This window comes from Equus asinus, chromosome 13 (assembly GCF_041296235.1).
Source record: "Equus asinus isolate D_3611 breed Donkey chromosome 13, EquAss-T2T_v2, whole genome shotgun sequence".
In the NCBI taxonomy this organism is placed as follows: domain Eukaryota; kingdom Metazoa; phylum Chordata; class Mammalia; order Perissodactyla; family Equidae; genus Equus; species Equus asinus.
The window spans coordinates 3,286,309-3,302,302 of record NC_091802.1 but is presented as its reverse complement, the minus strand read 5'-3'; the positions used below and the strand labels follow the sequence as shown (position 1 = coordinate 3,302,302).

Below are 15,994 nucleotides of genomic sequence, written 5' to 3'. Positions count from 1 at the left end.
AGGAACAAGAGACCGGGTGCGGCAAGCAGCCAGGGGACTAAGCGAGAGCAGAGTCTCTGTCAAACAGCTCCCTTTAAACCAAGGAACCGTGACAGCCTATCTCCAAGGGGCAACTTGTAACTATACACGTAAGGCTCTATATTTCAGATCAAAGGGGTGTCTACATCTGTCTTTCTCGATTATCAAACAAAAATGTACCCTCTGCCTAAAGGATCACAATCAGATTGTGTCAACAGGGGAGCTTACAACACAGCGTGTTACAATCTCTGTATTTAAAGGTTAAGCTGTGGGTAACATCTGACAGCGACGCCCCTGATCTGCGATGTGCATTTAATAATAATAACAGCAAACATGTATTGAGCACGTGCGACGTGCAGGTGCTCTTCCAAACCCTGCACGTACATGGTGTTACCATCACTGCTCTCACCTTATAGGTCACCTGAGCGAGTCACAGCAAGTTTTGGTCATTCAGATAGTGACCTCAAGCTGGGAATCTGGTCCCAGGCTTTAGTCCCCTAGTGAGGAATGGGACTAGGTTTGCGTCACTCTCTCGGTCAGACCTCACCCAGTGCCCCTGACAACCAAGGGCACCTGTAGGTGAGGGTCTTCGTTTTCATCCTAGGTTTCAGTGAGCAGGGATGTCAACTCCAGGTGAGCAGGTGAGTTAACCTCTTGGCTGACCAAGAGCACAGACTCTGGCCACCAGGAGCCAGTGACAGGCCACACAGAGAGTGAGTGAGCCCCAGGGCCCCGGCCCAGTGAGCAGTAGGAGGCACCCACACCAAGACGCCTTCTGCTCCGAATTCCACCCAGGGCAGTGTCAGGGCTCAAGCTCCAAAAATTCCTCAGCCTTCCAGGGAAAGAAAAAGATGAAGCGCGTCAATTTCTGAAAAGTTTGTATTTTAAAAGGAGTCACACATGAGCCTTTTTCTGGTAAACTGACTGAGTCTGGTTGGCTCAGCATGTTAATCTTCCTCAGTTTAAAGTCTCCCCCAGGTCAGGTCTCTTAGTCAGAGACTGACTTGGTTTAAGTCAACCAGCTTTGACCAACCTGAGCTCTGACGCCACGATTTCCCCTTACAATGGCTGACTGTGTAATACAAGACGGTACAAAATTGCTTCTGTATCTCTATGGCAAGTTGCCAGGACAGAATCTTCCTCCTCAGAGTGTCCCCTTTATGAAACTCTACAAGAGAAATTCCCCTAGGACTCCGTATGAAGAAAGGCTGCCCTTCGCCTCAAGCGGTGGCTTGAAATCAGCTTTGGAATCACAGGCAGGGCGTTTGGGGGGGGGGGGGTCTGCAGCCCCCTGCCCACCACCCCTGGCTTGGGTCTGTTTCCATCTACGTTTCTTCGACCCCATTCTACTGGCTGGTTATTTATCCTTCTGTACTGAAAGTAGTTTTATAAACCAATTCAAATTCTTTGTGGAACAAGGTTGGGTATAAAGAAATGTTCTTTTATTTAAAAAACAAACACTTTTGTAAATCTTCTCACACTACATACAGAAATTTTCATAAGGTAAACATTTTTGGCTTTCATAAACAGTTTTCTTGAAACTGAGCCTATTATCTTCCTCACTATTAGTTATAGTTTAACAGTTGATTAAAAGCAAAGTATCACCACCCACTGCCCAAGGGAGGGCGGGCACAGACTGCCTTATCTGACGTCTTCTCTACAGAAATTCTTGTCTCTGGAACATACCAACCTTCCCACATACCCTTTTTAGGCCCATCTATATAATCTTAGATTTGTATTTACTCTATTCCTATCATTTTTACTTTGAAAACTAAGAACTCTTTTTTTACCCTCTTATCATTGGGTGATTTGGGAGAAAAACAGAGAGAAAGAGGGAAAGAAACCACCACAAACCACATATAAAATCTTAATTTAGGGCCGACCCCGTGGCTGAGCGGTTGTTCTCCTGCTCAGCTTCAGCGGCCCAGGGTTTCACCAGCTCAGATCCTGGGCACAGACATGGCACCACTCATCAGGCCATGCTGAGGCGTCATCCCACATGCCACAACTAGAAGAACCCATAAGTAGAATATACAACTACGTACTGGGGGGCTTTGGGGAGAAGAAGAAGAAAAATAAATAAATAAAAAGCTTAATTTAGCTTCCCCCCCTCCAAGATAGGTTTTAAAATAGTTTGATGAAATAACTGAAAGAACAGGAGTCATGGGACTCTACACACGCATACAAATGTAACATTTCAAACCCTCCCCATATTAGAGGATGGAAAAGCATAAGGGAGGGCGTTGAGAAGAAAAGGAAAAGTTCAGGTGATGCCTGGGTGAGAGGTGGCTCACAGATGGTTCTCCTGAGCTATGTAGTTCTCTGAAACATCTACTTGGGCCAGATCCGTGCCAGGTACCAGGTTCGGCAAAAATTAACATGAGCTAGCAGATCAGCAAGAGAGCATGCAGAGAAAGAGAATGTGGGCCCAGCACAGGAGGCACCAACACAGAGGTTGGCACGGGACACTGAGGGAACAGAGGAGGGGCTCTGGGTGGGGTCCTGCTGGGGTCTTCAGGGAAAGCTTTCTGCAGATGCCCCCAGGCTGTGTCTAAGATATGTCGGCACCCCACATGCAAGTAACAGAATGCAGTGAGTGGACACCCACAGCAGGAGGCCAAGGGGTCTAGGTTTCATCATCAGGGGACCGCTGAAGGATGTTAAGCCAGGAGGACTGGATTCGTGGTTCTAGACTCTGGCTCCAGAATGGAGGAGAGGAGGATGGATCCAGGGCTGGAGGAGGGGAGGCCAGTTCAGCACAGAGGCTGCAGGGCAGGCAGGAAGGATGAAGGCTGGATGGAGAGAGCGAAAGCAGGAAACAGAAGAAAAGGAGTGATTTTAAGAAATGGGGGAAATAAAGTTAGCAGGGCTTGCTGACTGACCAAGACGTGGGGTGTAGAAATAGAGGGGAGTGTCTAGGGCTCCCAAGTGGGGATGGTCACTATAGCTTCAGATATTCGGAGTGTGAGGAGTCCCTGACATATTCAGCCAATAGATCCAGTTATAGACATGAGCAGTTAGACACATGAAGGCAGTCCAGGTCAAGGACGGAGACACAAATTTGGGAGGCACTAACAAACAGAAGGGAGAGGGAGAGGGGAGAGAAAGACAAGTCTAACTCTCAGAAGAGTGGAAGGAGAACCAAAGAGGACTAGCGATGGAAGCACCGAAGGCAGAGTTTCCAGGAGTGAGGGAGTGACAAGGGGCCAGGCAAGGGTGAGTCCTCGGGAGATGGCGGGGGGGAGGTACTGACAGCTTTCGTCAGAGTAGGTTAAATGGAGTGGTGGGGAAATAGTGGCCAGCTTGCAATGGGAAGAAAAGAAAAATGAAGATGTTAATGGAGACTTTCGAGCAAAGAGCATAAGTGGATAGAGGCCAGAGAGGGGACTGGGCAAGGAGGAGACAGGTGATGGAGGTGTTTTTACAACTGAATATATTTATCAGAATGCAATGGCACCAGTTAAAGGGAAGGGGTTGGAGGAGAAAGAAGGTTCCAGAGCACAGCAGGAGGCTGGTCCTGAAGAGGGGAGTGATGGAGATCTGGGTGGCCGTACTGAAGGGGAGGTGAGAGGTCGTCAGGCATGGACTCTTCGGATCATAGCATAGTCGTCATGACCCCATGAGGTCAAAGGGCAGGTAGGATGGGGTGGAGACTTGACAGAGCTCCAGGGATAAAAGGTAGCAAGCAGGAAAGCAAAGTTTAAAACTTCTACTATGGGTCCATCCTGAGGGATGAAAATGTGCAAGGTGTGGGGCCTGAAGTGCATTTGGGGGGTCCTGGAAGCCAGTGAGATGCAGGGAGGTGGAGCCCCCACACCCAAGAAGATGAGCACTCAGGCGCTGAGGTCTTCAATGAACAAGGAAGAGGCCATGTACCGGCCACTCGATATCATCAACAGGGAGAAGTACAGGATGGTATACCTGGATGGACTGTCCAAAAACGGGCACTGCAAAAGGACAGTTTACTCAATAAATGGTGCTGGGAAAACTGGACAGCCACATGCAAAAGAATTCAATGGACCCCTATCTTACACCACACGCAATAATCAACTCAAAATGGACTAAAGACGTGAATGTAAGACCTGGAATGGAATTTATTCCACACAATGGAATTTATTCAGCCATAAAAAAGAAGGAAATCTTGCCATTTGAGACGTGGATGGACCTTGAGGGCTATATGCTTAGTGAAATAAGTCAGACAGAGAAAGACAAATACCATATGATCTCACTTAAATGTGGAATCTAAAAACAAAAACCAAAAACGAATGCATAGATACAGAGAGGAGATTGGAGGTTGCAGGGAGGCGGGGATGGGCAAGATGAGTGAAGGGGGTAAAAGGTACAAATTCAAGTTATAAAATACATAAAGTGTGCGTATGTAAGGTACAGCATGGTGCCTATAGTTAATAATACTGCATTGCATAGTATTTGAAAGTTGCTAAGAGAGTAAATCTAAAAATTCTCATTACAAGAAAATTTTCTGACTATGTATGGTGAAAGACGTTAACTAGACTTATTGTAGTGATCATTTCACAACATACGCAAATATTGAATCGGTATGTTGTACACCTGAAACTAATATAATGCTATATATCAATTATATCTCAACAAAAAATTAATTTTTAAAATTTTTTTGTAAATGGCCACCGTAGAGTAACTGTTTGGAAGCAGTGATAGGAAAAAGTGGACCCCAATCTTGGGCTCTGTGGAGAAGCTGGAGAAAGTGTCCCTCAAATTTCAGAGAATCACCCACTGTTAATGTTTGTTCACACCCAGAAGGGTGACCAGGAGTACAATGTGTGCCAGGGCCACGTAGCCCTATGTGGTGGAGGGGTTAAGCTCATCCTTCTTGGAGGGGACACTGTTAACAGCTAGTATATAAAACTTCTCTTCTTTCTTGAGTCTTTCTAGAGACCCAATGAAACTTTCGAAGGAAGTAGAAATATCCCTTAGCTCAAATTACTTCACCCAATAACAGACCTGTAAATAAAATGTCTGATTCTACATACCAAGGTCATCTCAACCATAAAGCCGACAGAGTAACTTCTGTGGCCCCGCCATGATCTTAGAGCGTACACCCACCTCCTGTGGGGACAGAAGGCACATTTTCTGAGCCTGGAAAAAACCACCTGCCATCAGCAGCAGGAGAAGTATTTTTCACCTTCTTTGAAAACCTGGATAAAATGCAAGAGAAAGGCAACTTTCTACTGCATCACTAACAAAAATGCAGGGACAAAAGACTTGAAAGGAGGTGTAATTTCAATCCATGGCCTAAGGAAGACACTTTATTACCAGGGTTAGTGTGACCTTAATGAACTGTGTAATTCAAACCAATGGCAGACAACCTAAATTACTAAAAGTTCTTTGGTTTAATTTTATAATACGAAAAAGCTCAGTTCTTTTAGTTTTACCAGCACAATTTATCTAATTGCTACAAATTCCTTGCAATACCTGGTCCCTTTGTAATTGGAGGCTGGCCACACCTCATGGTTGAAGAGTACTGAAAACACTTTTCTAAGTAGTTGACACGATCTTCTTTCAAATCTAAAGATAAGGTAATGGTACCCCTTGGTCAAGCTCCGGCCCTGTAAAGGAAGACGTGTCAGACACAATACAATTCAAATTCCGAGGCTCGACCACGTTGTCAGCCCAGATAACAAGATAAAAATTTAAAAACCTACCGATATAGCGAGCGTGACACCATCCAGCTCGACCTTCCCCAGATGTCCACAGAATATGGAACTGACGATGCTAATCAGAAAGATCATCAACTGTCCAAGGAACTGCCAAGGGAAGAGGAAGGAAAGGACGGGTTTACTGCAACCCTCTCCGCCCCGGGGCATGCTTCGCGGAGCAAAGCGGGAAAGCGCAGGACCGAACTTGGTAGAACCCCGCATCGCGCACCGCCTGGGGGCCCCCCCGCGGCAGGCGCCGGCCGCACTCACCACGGGGCCCGCGAGCGCCGCCAGCTCGGCCGCCTCCCGCCGCACGTCGGGCGGCAGCGCGCCCCGCAGGCCCCGCAGGCAGCCGCGCCAGCGGGGGGCGCCCGGGCGCGCGGGGGTCTCGGCGTCGGCGGCCGCGGCGAGGTCCATGCCGGCGCGGGAGCGGCTCGGTGGCGGGCGCGCCCACGCGATGGGAGCGCGGAGGCGGCGGCAGGGGGCGGGGGGCTCCACCCCCACCCCCACCTCCACCTCAACCTCCATCCTGCAGCCGCCCCGGCGCCCCGGCCAACCGTCGTCGCCAGCGGAGCTCCAGGGATGAGGCGGGGAGGGGGCAGCAGGCCACCCTAGCGGCAGGGGAAGGCGCGGTGTCGGGGGAGAGGGCGTCCTTGTGGGGGAGCCGTGGGCGCGGCGCTCGGTGATGACAAGGGAGACGACAGGTCGGAGAAGGAAGATGTGCTGAGGGGCGAGGAGGGAGGGCGGCCCTCCAGAGCACACTGCTGGCATTTCAGATGACATTGCTCCCTCTGCCTCGCTTTCTGGCTGATAAAGAATTTGCTCCCCGCGAATGAGCTCCTTGCCAGCAATTTGCAGCTGGTTGGGTGAGCCTCCGTATCCCGGGGCTCCTACCTGGCGAGGGGAAGGGCAGGCAGTGGGAGAAAGCCCTAGGAGGCTCGGGCGTCCAATGGGGATGGAATGAAGAGGGGATGTGCGGGGCTTCCTAACAAAGAGCTGGGAGAGGGGGCTTTGCCGGCGCCCAGCCGTGAGGGCCACCGTAAGTGCAAGCCTGCATCTTAGTCCCTGGAAAAGACCTTCCACTTACGTAGACCCAAGAAGAATGAGGCACTGAGAGTGGCCCCGGCTAAAATCTGCCACTGGGTATTTTTTACTCAGGGCAGCTAACTTTTCTGATTTCGTCTATCAGCTGTTTTCAGGGCGAAGGCCATGCCTAGCTCTTTGTATCCATCCCAGCACTCCGCGTACATGTACTGAGGCTTGCTGGGTTCACAGCGTGGACCCAGCCCCCAGAAGGCTGAAGCCAAGTGTGGTTAGTTCTTAATTCAAGGCCGCTACTGAAGCGTTGTCCACCGACCACCCCGGGAAGAAGCAGCAATGGCCGTTTGGATTTTCACAGCTCCAAAGACGTCCCCAACTATTTTCTAAGCCCAAGGAGAAGGGAACATTCATGAAAACCTTATTTTTTTTGAGACACGACCATATAAAATCTCCTGGATATACCAGAGAAGGCACCAAGAGCCAGTGCTTTTTTAAAGACCAGGACACACCCAAACAGAAGATAAATAGGACCTGCCCAGGACCCCACCCTCCCCTCACCTAGCAACTTCTTTTCATTTCTGCTGCCTTCCAACTTTCTAACCCCTTCCTTCTATCAAAATAGGAAGGGGTCTGACTTCCTCCTCCAGTTTACCTGCATTAGCTCTTCAGACCCTTTATTTCTCTCTTTGGGATGCCCACCACTCGAGAAAAATGAAGTGCTGGTTCCCAGTGGGGCCTTAGCCTACAGCTTCATCTCTCCTTGCCTCGGCCAATCCATGTCAGCCAAACAGATAACTAAGACTGGCCCTGATGCTAATCGAGGCCATCTGACTCCTTTCTTCTTAATGTCTGTCTTCTCCCCTTTTAGCTTCCTAAGCATCTCCAGTGCCCACGGTGCCTGAGATCTGGACCCCAAATGAATATTAACAAATCCCATTTCCCATTGAATAATAATCTAAGGCACAAGGAAAGATATATTGTAAAATATATTTTAAATAATTCAGATAGTAAGAATCCTTAAGCACTCAGTACATGGGCTCGTGTCTAAACAGCAGAAGAAATGTCAAAGCTATAGCAGGATGCAGTCAGTACACAGCGGTCCTTCGTTGAGACAGTGTAGCCTTTGAGACATAGTCTTGGACTAGAACATAGGTTTTACCTTAGTTCCTTTTCTTCATTAGAAAATACATCTTTGAACACTCAAGTCTTGAAATCCATGGGCACTCCTGAATTACGTTAACTGAAACGAACTGCCACTGTTGGGCTTCTGAATTATTTATTTGTAAGCTGGAAAGCATCTCTTGACCTGCCTAGCTCTCTCTTGCCACATCACTGAATTCTGACATATACTCGCACTAAGATCCCCAACAGCAAGACTGAGACAACCCCCAGAAGCAGAAGCCCTCGCCGCAGCACCAACTGTCTCCCGGACAACTTCGTTGTGTCCCTTGGATGGACCTGAAGACATTCTTCTTGGTGCATCTGCTGATCCAGCTGAGTCTCATCTTTTTTTTCGATATCTCCCATTAAAATTCCTCCATGGTTTTCAGGGTCCACTGGGAGGAAAAAGGAACTTGGTTAGCAGCTTAAAAGGATTTTTTTCATCTGTGTAAACGGTGATGTGTATATGTGTTACTAGCTGGCAGGAAGGTAATTCAGGAAGCAGTTGCTACAGTGGATAAAAAGAGATACCCTATCTTGAGTGCCTCTCCATTCACTCATTCACAAACACTGACCGGATCCTACTGTCGGCTTGGGTCCTCCAGGGAGCTCTGCCCCACGGCAAGAAGCAGAGAAGGACAGTAGCTCTCCAAGTTCAGATCATATGGGAAACTTTTAAGGGGCCATCACCCATCTAATTAGTATTTCAGAAAGAGAACAGGGCCAATGGAGGAGAAAAATAACTTAAGAAATAATTCAAGGCCATTCAGAGAACTGAAGAGAATCTTCACATCAAAGAGCCTGCCAAGTACCAAGCAGGACAGTGACTGAGACCCAGGTTTAGTCTCATGTCACTTCAGAACAGTAAGAAGAAGGAAGATACCCTGAAAGCTCCCCAGAGAAAACTAGGGGCAGATTCCCCAAGGGAACAAGCGGAAGATTGGCATTCGACTTCTTAATAAGCATAAGTGAATATCAGGAATGATACAAGCCCTCGGAGTTCTGAGAGAAAACAATTTTGAACAGGATAACACCAGCTCGCACTGACACTCCACGTCAGGCGCTGTTCTCAGCACTGCCCTCGGATGAGCTCGCTTACCCTGGCAACAGCAGCGTGAGTTAAGTGCTATTACTAACCCGACTTGACAAATGGTAGACGGTAGGAAACTCAGACCAACCCTTCCTCTGAAGATAATTATAAAAGCTGGATGAAACAAATGAAAATATCTTGCAGTGGTCAGAAAGCTAACAACGTAATGAAAAGTCACCAGGGCAAGATGGTGGAAACCCAGAAGAGTGCGCCAGCCTTTGGGGTAGCTTTTGCCCTGAGAGTTCTCCATCTGGACAATGCAGCTAAGAAGCTGAGCAGTGCTTCTGGGAGTTCAGTAGCTACCAAAGTGAACCCTTCTGCACTTCGGGTTAGAACTCCGAGGGGCTGCATCAAGAATTCAGGATGAACCAGAAGTAAGCCAGCCCTCACACTGCTCGCCTTTGGGTCAGATGAGTGGTCCAAAGACCTTGATTTCTGAAATTGCCCTAGACTGCTGGGAACCCTAAGTGTTTGACAGAAGCAAAGGAAAGTCCTCTCTGAAGACAGACGACATCTTAGGGCTCAAGTTACTTCTACAAACAGTTTTCAAATACAGTCTGGAACACAAAGTCAACCAGACACACAGGAGACTAGACAACATGAATGAGAACTGGCAGAAACAACAGAATTGACCACTGACTGCAGTCTAGCCAATATTTGAGCTCAAAAGGGTTTCAGTTACAAAGGAGCTAGTAACCAGTGTGAGTGGATGACTAACTCCCTAAGGAACTGGGAATGTGGCAGGGTTACTAAATTGACAGAAGGAAAAAGATACACACATTTGCATCATGTTCATCAAAAGTATAGTCAAAATCATAACCTGTTTAAAGCCCACCTACGTTTGCCTGACAGACAGCAGGGACCCCACTGAAACAAACATACCAATGTCAGACGTGGTCAAAGCACAGATGACCAAGCATTAGAATTGTCTGTAGAGGGGCCGGCCCGTGGCCAAGCGCTTAAGTCCGCGTGCTCTGCTTCAGCCACCCAGGGTTTCACTGGTTCGGATCCGGGGTGCGGACCTAGCACTGCTCATCAGGCCATGCTGAGGTGGTGGCCCACATAGCAGAATTAGAAGGACCTATAACTAGAATATACAACTATGTACTGGGGGACTTTGGGGAGAAGAAGAAAAAAAAAAAAGATTGGCAGATGTTAGCTCAATGCCAATCTTTGGGGGGGAAAAAAAAAAGGAAATGTCTGTAGAATGCCTACATAAGTACTAGCAAGGAAGTGGCTACCTGTAGCCTTTCATCATCTGTAACAGTCTTGTCGAGTCTGTTTACCTCAAATTGGGTGTTAACTGACTTTATCATTTGTTTCTGAAACACCTCCTTATTTAAATGGGAGCACCCAGCAGCAAATTTAGTTCTGTCCCACAAATGGCCCTTCTAGGACCAGCTAGACAGGCCTGTTCCAAGAGTAGAGCTGTTCTATCATATGATACCTGGGTCAAGCAGGTCCTGAGAGAAAGCAGAAGTCCCATCCGGTGCCTTTCGTTTCAAATTGGCATGTACCTGAGCCTAGAAAACGAAACTCAAAGTAAATCCACAGGGCTTTACCATAGTGTTAATGAAACACTTGACTACCCAGTTTAGGAAAAGCGAATCCATTTTCTTTAACAGACATGCAACATTGGCGCTTCTCTAGTTCACAAGCCTGGAATCATCCATCATAAAGATTGACATGGGGTCAGTGGATGGGGGAAGGTTGGACAGAAAAAGCACATGATGAGGGAGAAGACAGGGACCAAATTCAGTGAGAATTCTCCCTTCTTTTGCCTCCAGATTTATCTCTCACCTATTTTCAGACCCTACATTGACCCTATAAAGTTGGAGAGAAAGATGCACACAGGTATCTTGATGAAATATTTTGAGATCATAAAAAACATATCAAGATGAATTTTACGGCATCCCACCTTTCTCTCCAGTTGCAAATCTTGTCCTGAAACTGGCTTTTCAGGCACAAGGGCCACAGCCTAGCACAGGATACGAGGAAGAAAGGAATTCCATATTTTTCTAATTAATGAATTAACAATGGAGAATGGATAAATCCAGTCACCTGGCCCTTCACATCTGAATTAAATCCAGTTAAAACAACAGAAAAGTAGCTTTCACGATAAAAGAGAAAAGAACTTCCAAGAGGAGAGAGAGAGCCAAAGCTGATTCTGTTTGTCTTCTAGGAGAGGAAACTTTAATGGGATAGCAATGAACATAGTTAGTTACCTGTTGACAGGCTTTTTTCCAATTTAGCCGAGCAACAAATCCTAGAAAACACACAGCTTGAGAGACTGCACAGATGATGATCCCTAACCACAGACCTGGAAGTGGAAATATTTAACAGAGGTTAATTCAGGGGAAAAGCAGCTGCCCCTGGGGAGTGTCTCTCAGATCTCACTTCTGCGGATCTGCTCTCATGGCTGAGGTGGGGCCCACGGTGGCCCAGAGACTTCTATCCTGCTCTCTCCTTTGGTTTCCAGAACGTTCTGGGAGGCCCAGAGCTCCCTGAGGCCACCTCCCAGGGGTTCTGGAGCTCAGAACAACCTTGCAGAGGCTATTTTGGGCCTTTGTGATCATAATGCTTGGCTATTAAGAAACGTGCCAGTTATAAGGAAATAAAATTTCCAGGACAAACTACTTCTTATTTCTAAAAGTACTTCCAAACTACTATGCCCTATTTTCTTCGAAAAAGGGGACTAACATTTTAAAAATACAGAAATCCCCAGCCATCTAAAGTACTAACGCTCCCTCCCTCTCAGCTTCTTGCGGGACCTTACTTGCTCTGGGCACAGACTTCAGGAGCTCCCAGGGAAGGGTTACCCGCAGAGAGATGATTACACAAAAGGACAGGCTGAGTGGGAACGGGGGAAGGGAAAAGGCTTCTAGATCTCAAAGTACCATGCAAACTCTGCCTACTAAACCCACACAGGGCACACAGGGAGACCCCAAGTGATGAGGGATTTTTTTTTTTTTTGGTCAAGAGTAAACTAGGGGCCGGCCCGGTGGTGCAGCGGTTAAGTGCGCACGTTCCGCTTCGGCAACCTGGAGTTCACCGGTTCGGATCCCGGGTGCGGACATGGCACCGCTTGGCAAGCCATGCTGAGGTAGGCGTCCCACATATAAAGTAGAAGAAGATGGGCACGAATGTTAGCTCAGGGCCAGTCTTCCTGAGCAAAAAGAGGAGGATTGGCAGCAGTTAGCTCAGGGCTAATCTTCCGCAAAAGAAATTAATTAATTAATTAATTAAAATAAAAAATGTACGTTTAAAAAAAAAAAAAAGAGTAAACTAATGGCAGAACCAGAAATTCTAACGAGAGCCATGAAAGACTGAACATACCAATAGACAGTGGCCAGACCACATTTAGAACTTTGACCCATAATCTAAAGCAACCTGCCCAGAAAACTAACAGCTTATCTACCAACAAAAACGCAGGAAGCCAGCCTGCCATACGTCAGTCAAGTGGAAGCCAGACTACTATCTCTAGGGACAACCTGGGAGGCTAAACAATAACTTCTGTAATAATTGACCCAAAACGGCCAGGACTTCATCAATAACTGACAGCTTCCGTAATTTTTGTCCCTGCTTCCAACTTAGGATCACCCAGAGAACACCAAACATGTGCCCCCGACCGATCCCACAGGACGCCCCACTTCTAGTCGGCCGCCTCCAGCTTCCCCAGGCCAACAGCCCCGTCAGGGTGCACTGAGGCTTCCCTGTGTTCCTCTGTAAACCCTTCTCACTCCTCTGCCTGCCTCTGAGTCGCTGCCAGAACTCAAGTGATGGTGCCTGGCTCCTTTGCTAGAGCGAGCTCAGAGTAAACGGCCTTTCCTTTTCTCATTTGGTTGGTCTTCACTGATTTCTACTGTTAATCATGGAGGCTCCACAAGACCTGGTCCGCACTGCCTGTCACCGTGTACCCCAGCCTTTGACCAGGTGTGGTACCCACAGAGGCCCCTCGTGCCTTTCTGTTTGTCCAGTCCATGACGACGTGGTAAGTCAGGATCAGGTCTGAACCCCGATCTCTTTGCACTGAGTTCCTCAGCTGTTTCTTCTTCGGTTTGGTACCTGGGTTTCATCATTGGTTCCTTTTTTTTTGGCATCCTTGGTGGAATCAGGCCATTCTTTTCCATCCCTTTTGCTGTCTTTTGTCTTGTTTTGTGCTGTGCTGTGTAAAAGTGTTGTTTGTCATAAGAGGGAAAGTTAGAGGGCAGAACACAGGCACAGGCCCTAGAAGCCTGTTGTGGGAGCCGCTCTCACAGACCCACGAGTTTGTGGTTCTCACTCGGCTGACATCCACTTGGACAAACTGCCGTGGTTACCACTAAACCCAGATGAGGTTCTCCTTCTGTCTCAATTTCGTGTCCAGAGAGCTTGGCTTTGATCCAGAGAGCATTCCCTCTGGCTTTCTGCCTGCCAGGGTGTGCGGACTGTCGGGTCTGTGTTTGGAGGTGGCCAACTGTCAGGCGGGGGGCCCAAGACATGAGATGCATAAGCATTACATTCCTACTGACTGTCACCACCTCTCATGGTCACCTAAGTCTAAATCCTCTCCTCTGCCTGCAAAAATTCCCGCTTATGTGTACTCTCCTTATAATCCGAATTCTTGTGCCTGTCTTTCTAAATGGCTTAACTTCACCAAGGATGATTCGGGCCTTCAGCGGCCACTCTGCGAAACATTTGATTTAAACAAAATTGTTCATTGAGAGGTGCCTTAAGAAAGGGAACAAGGGGTCTGGCCCCGTGGCCGAGTGGTTAAGATCACACGCTCCACTTCAGCAGCCCAGAGTTCCACCGGTTCGAATACTGGGCACAGACATGGCACCGCTCCTCAGGCCATGCTGAGGCGGCGTCCCACATGCCATAACTAGAAGGACCCACAACTAAAAATACACAACTATGTACCAGGGGGCTTTGGGGAGAAAAAGGAAAAATAAAACGTTTAAAAAAAAAAGAAAGGGAATAAGATTTCACAAGCCCAATGGGCAGCAGTTTTTGATTGGCATGCAGAGGACTCCAAATGAAATTCTGAACAAAAAAATAAGATTCTTTGGCCAAAGCTAATGAGCAATTTGACAAATTAAGCAAGAACAAATTAGACTCATTTCCCTAGAAATTCTCTCCCTACTTGACCTCCAGTTGCCTCCATATATCCAGCTCTCGTGCTTCCCTCTTGACTTTCTGATCTCACTCCTTCCGCATCTCCCTTCTCTCCCCCTTGTCCAGATCCTCCACCCGTACCCCACATCGTTCCTAAAAACCCCCAAATGCCAGTTGCCTCTAAGGATTTATCCCTCCCATAAGCCAGATATGCAGGCAACTACAGAATTTAAACCTTAGACCTGAGCTGAATTAAGAGCTATAACGAGGTCCCTAAACCCAAATAAGATCAACAAACATTCGTGGAAGAATTTAGAACTCTTCTGGGTGCGTGTAACCCAGCGTTACCCGACCTCTATCAACTTGTTAGAACTTGTTGGCTAGAACCCCAGACCTGGATGGCAGAAACTGACGGGACTGACTAGAAAGGGACCCAATGGATCCCTCTCTTCACAACAAACCTGAGGGTCCGAAAAAAGGCCAGAAAAGTCAGTCAAAGTCTCTTAAAATCCATACCTGAAACGTTTCCAATAAAAATTGACTGGACCATAATTCAAACAAAAATCATGCAAACAAACAAACAAAAAGGTGAAACACTAGGAGATTTTCAAGATAGATTAGAAAATATCTTCCCACAACATTCCGGAGCTAAAGGAGGTGCTGATGTAACAGCAGCCCTGGCATCTCATTTTGTCAACAAGAAAAAGAAATTGGAGAACTAATTTGAAAGCAGAAATCAGAAGGGGAAATAGCCCTTTTGGTTGAACTCCAAAACCTGGCAGAACATTTTGAAAGGACTTTAAAAATGAGACAAGACCCAAAGTAAAGGTGGGGCCTGCAAATGAAACAGCTGGGTGGCCCACTCCCCAACCAACCACCAACTGACAAGGACACTTGCAGATATTGTCAACAGAAGGGACACTGAAAAAAAACAAGACAAGGAAAAATCGCTCAATTCAGATCCATGAGGGTGCTCTGAGGAAGGAAAAAGCGCCCAATATCCTGCCACACCCTTAGACACTCAGGGTGAACTATAAATGTTGATGGTCATCTTCATCAATTCCTGGTGGATACAGTGCCACTCTTTCTTTGTTAAACGCCACCACCTTTGCTCAGCCTCTTCGTCGGAGTAAACACACCACACAGGTGGTAGGTATTCCAAACAGCCCACAGGTTTTCCCAATCTCCTTGTTCTTAATTGTAACCTGTGGACCCTTGACTAAAAAACATCCCTTCCTGCTCCGTGATACCACCCCTGCAAATTTAATAGGCAGAGACTTACTTTGCAAATGGAATTGTGATATTAAATACACACAGACCATTTCTTGAGGTCCCAGAGGGCTCCGCTATTCATAGTCAGGCTCTGGATACATCTTGCCTCCTCTGTTATATTTGATGTAGACCCCAAAGATCTTGACACTGTACCTGACACTCCACGGGCTAAATATTCTACTGACATCACCACATAATTGGAGCAGGACCCATAAAGTTCAGATAGCTCCTACCTAACGTTACCTAAACTTCCCCAGCATCCCTCGAAGGCAGAAGCAAAGGAAGGGATGAAACCTATAGTTGAAAGACAAATCCAGAGGTCTTCTCAGACCCTGAACCAGCTGTTGTTACACTCCTGTCTCACCAGTAAACTAACCAAATGGATGAGGATATCAATTTGTTCAAGACCTCAGGGCCATCAACAAAGCTGTCATCCCTCGCTCCCTGGTCGTACCTAACCCAAACACCATCCTGCCATCAACTCCTCCTGAAGCCACTTGCTGCTTCACTGTAGTTGACCTCTGCTCTGCCTTTTCATTGTCCACCAGGGGAGGACAGCAGGATACCCGCACAGTCATCCCCCAGGGGTCACCGAGGCTCCCTCGTATCTTTCTCACTTCCTTCATCAAGACTTAAAAGA

General features: G+C 47.4%; 1 protein-coding gene across 3 annotated transcripts in view; it reads right to left on the bottom strand.

Annotated features, from left to right (window-relative positions):
* Positions 1–7,702: 7,702 nt before the first annotated feature.
* Positions 7,703–15,994, bottom strand: part of LOC106837932 (multidrug and toxin extrusion protein 1-like) — a 53,459-nt gene continuing 45,167 nt past the window's right edge. For all 3 annotated transcript variants that reach the window (XM_070482290.1, XM_044744952.2, XM_070482289.1), the window contains 3 exons: positions 11,211–11,305; positions 10,433–10,508; positions 7,703–8,290 (listed from right to left, as the gene is read on the bottom strand). In XM_070482290.1, coding sequence (XP_070338391.1) covers positions 8,064–8,290; positions 10,433–10,508; positions 11,211–11,305 — 398 coding nt within the window. In that variant the 3' untranslated portion in view covers positions 7,703–8,063. The remainder of the gene's footprint in view (positions 8,291–10,432; positions 10,509–11,210; positions 11,306–15,994) is intronic.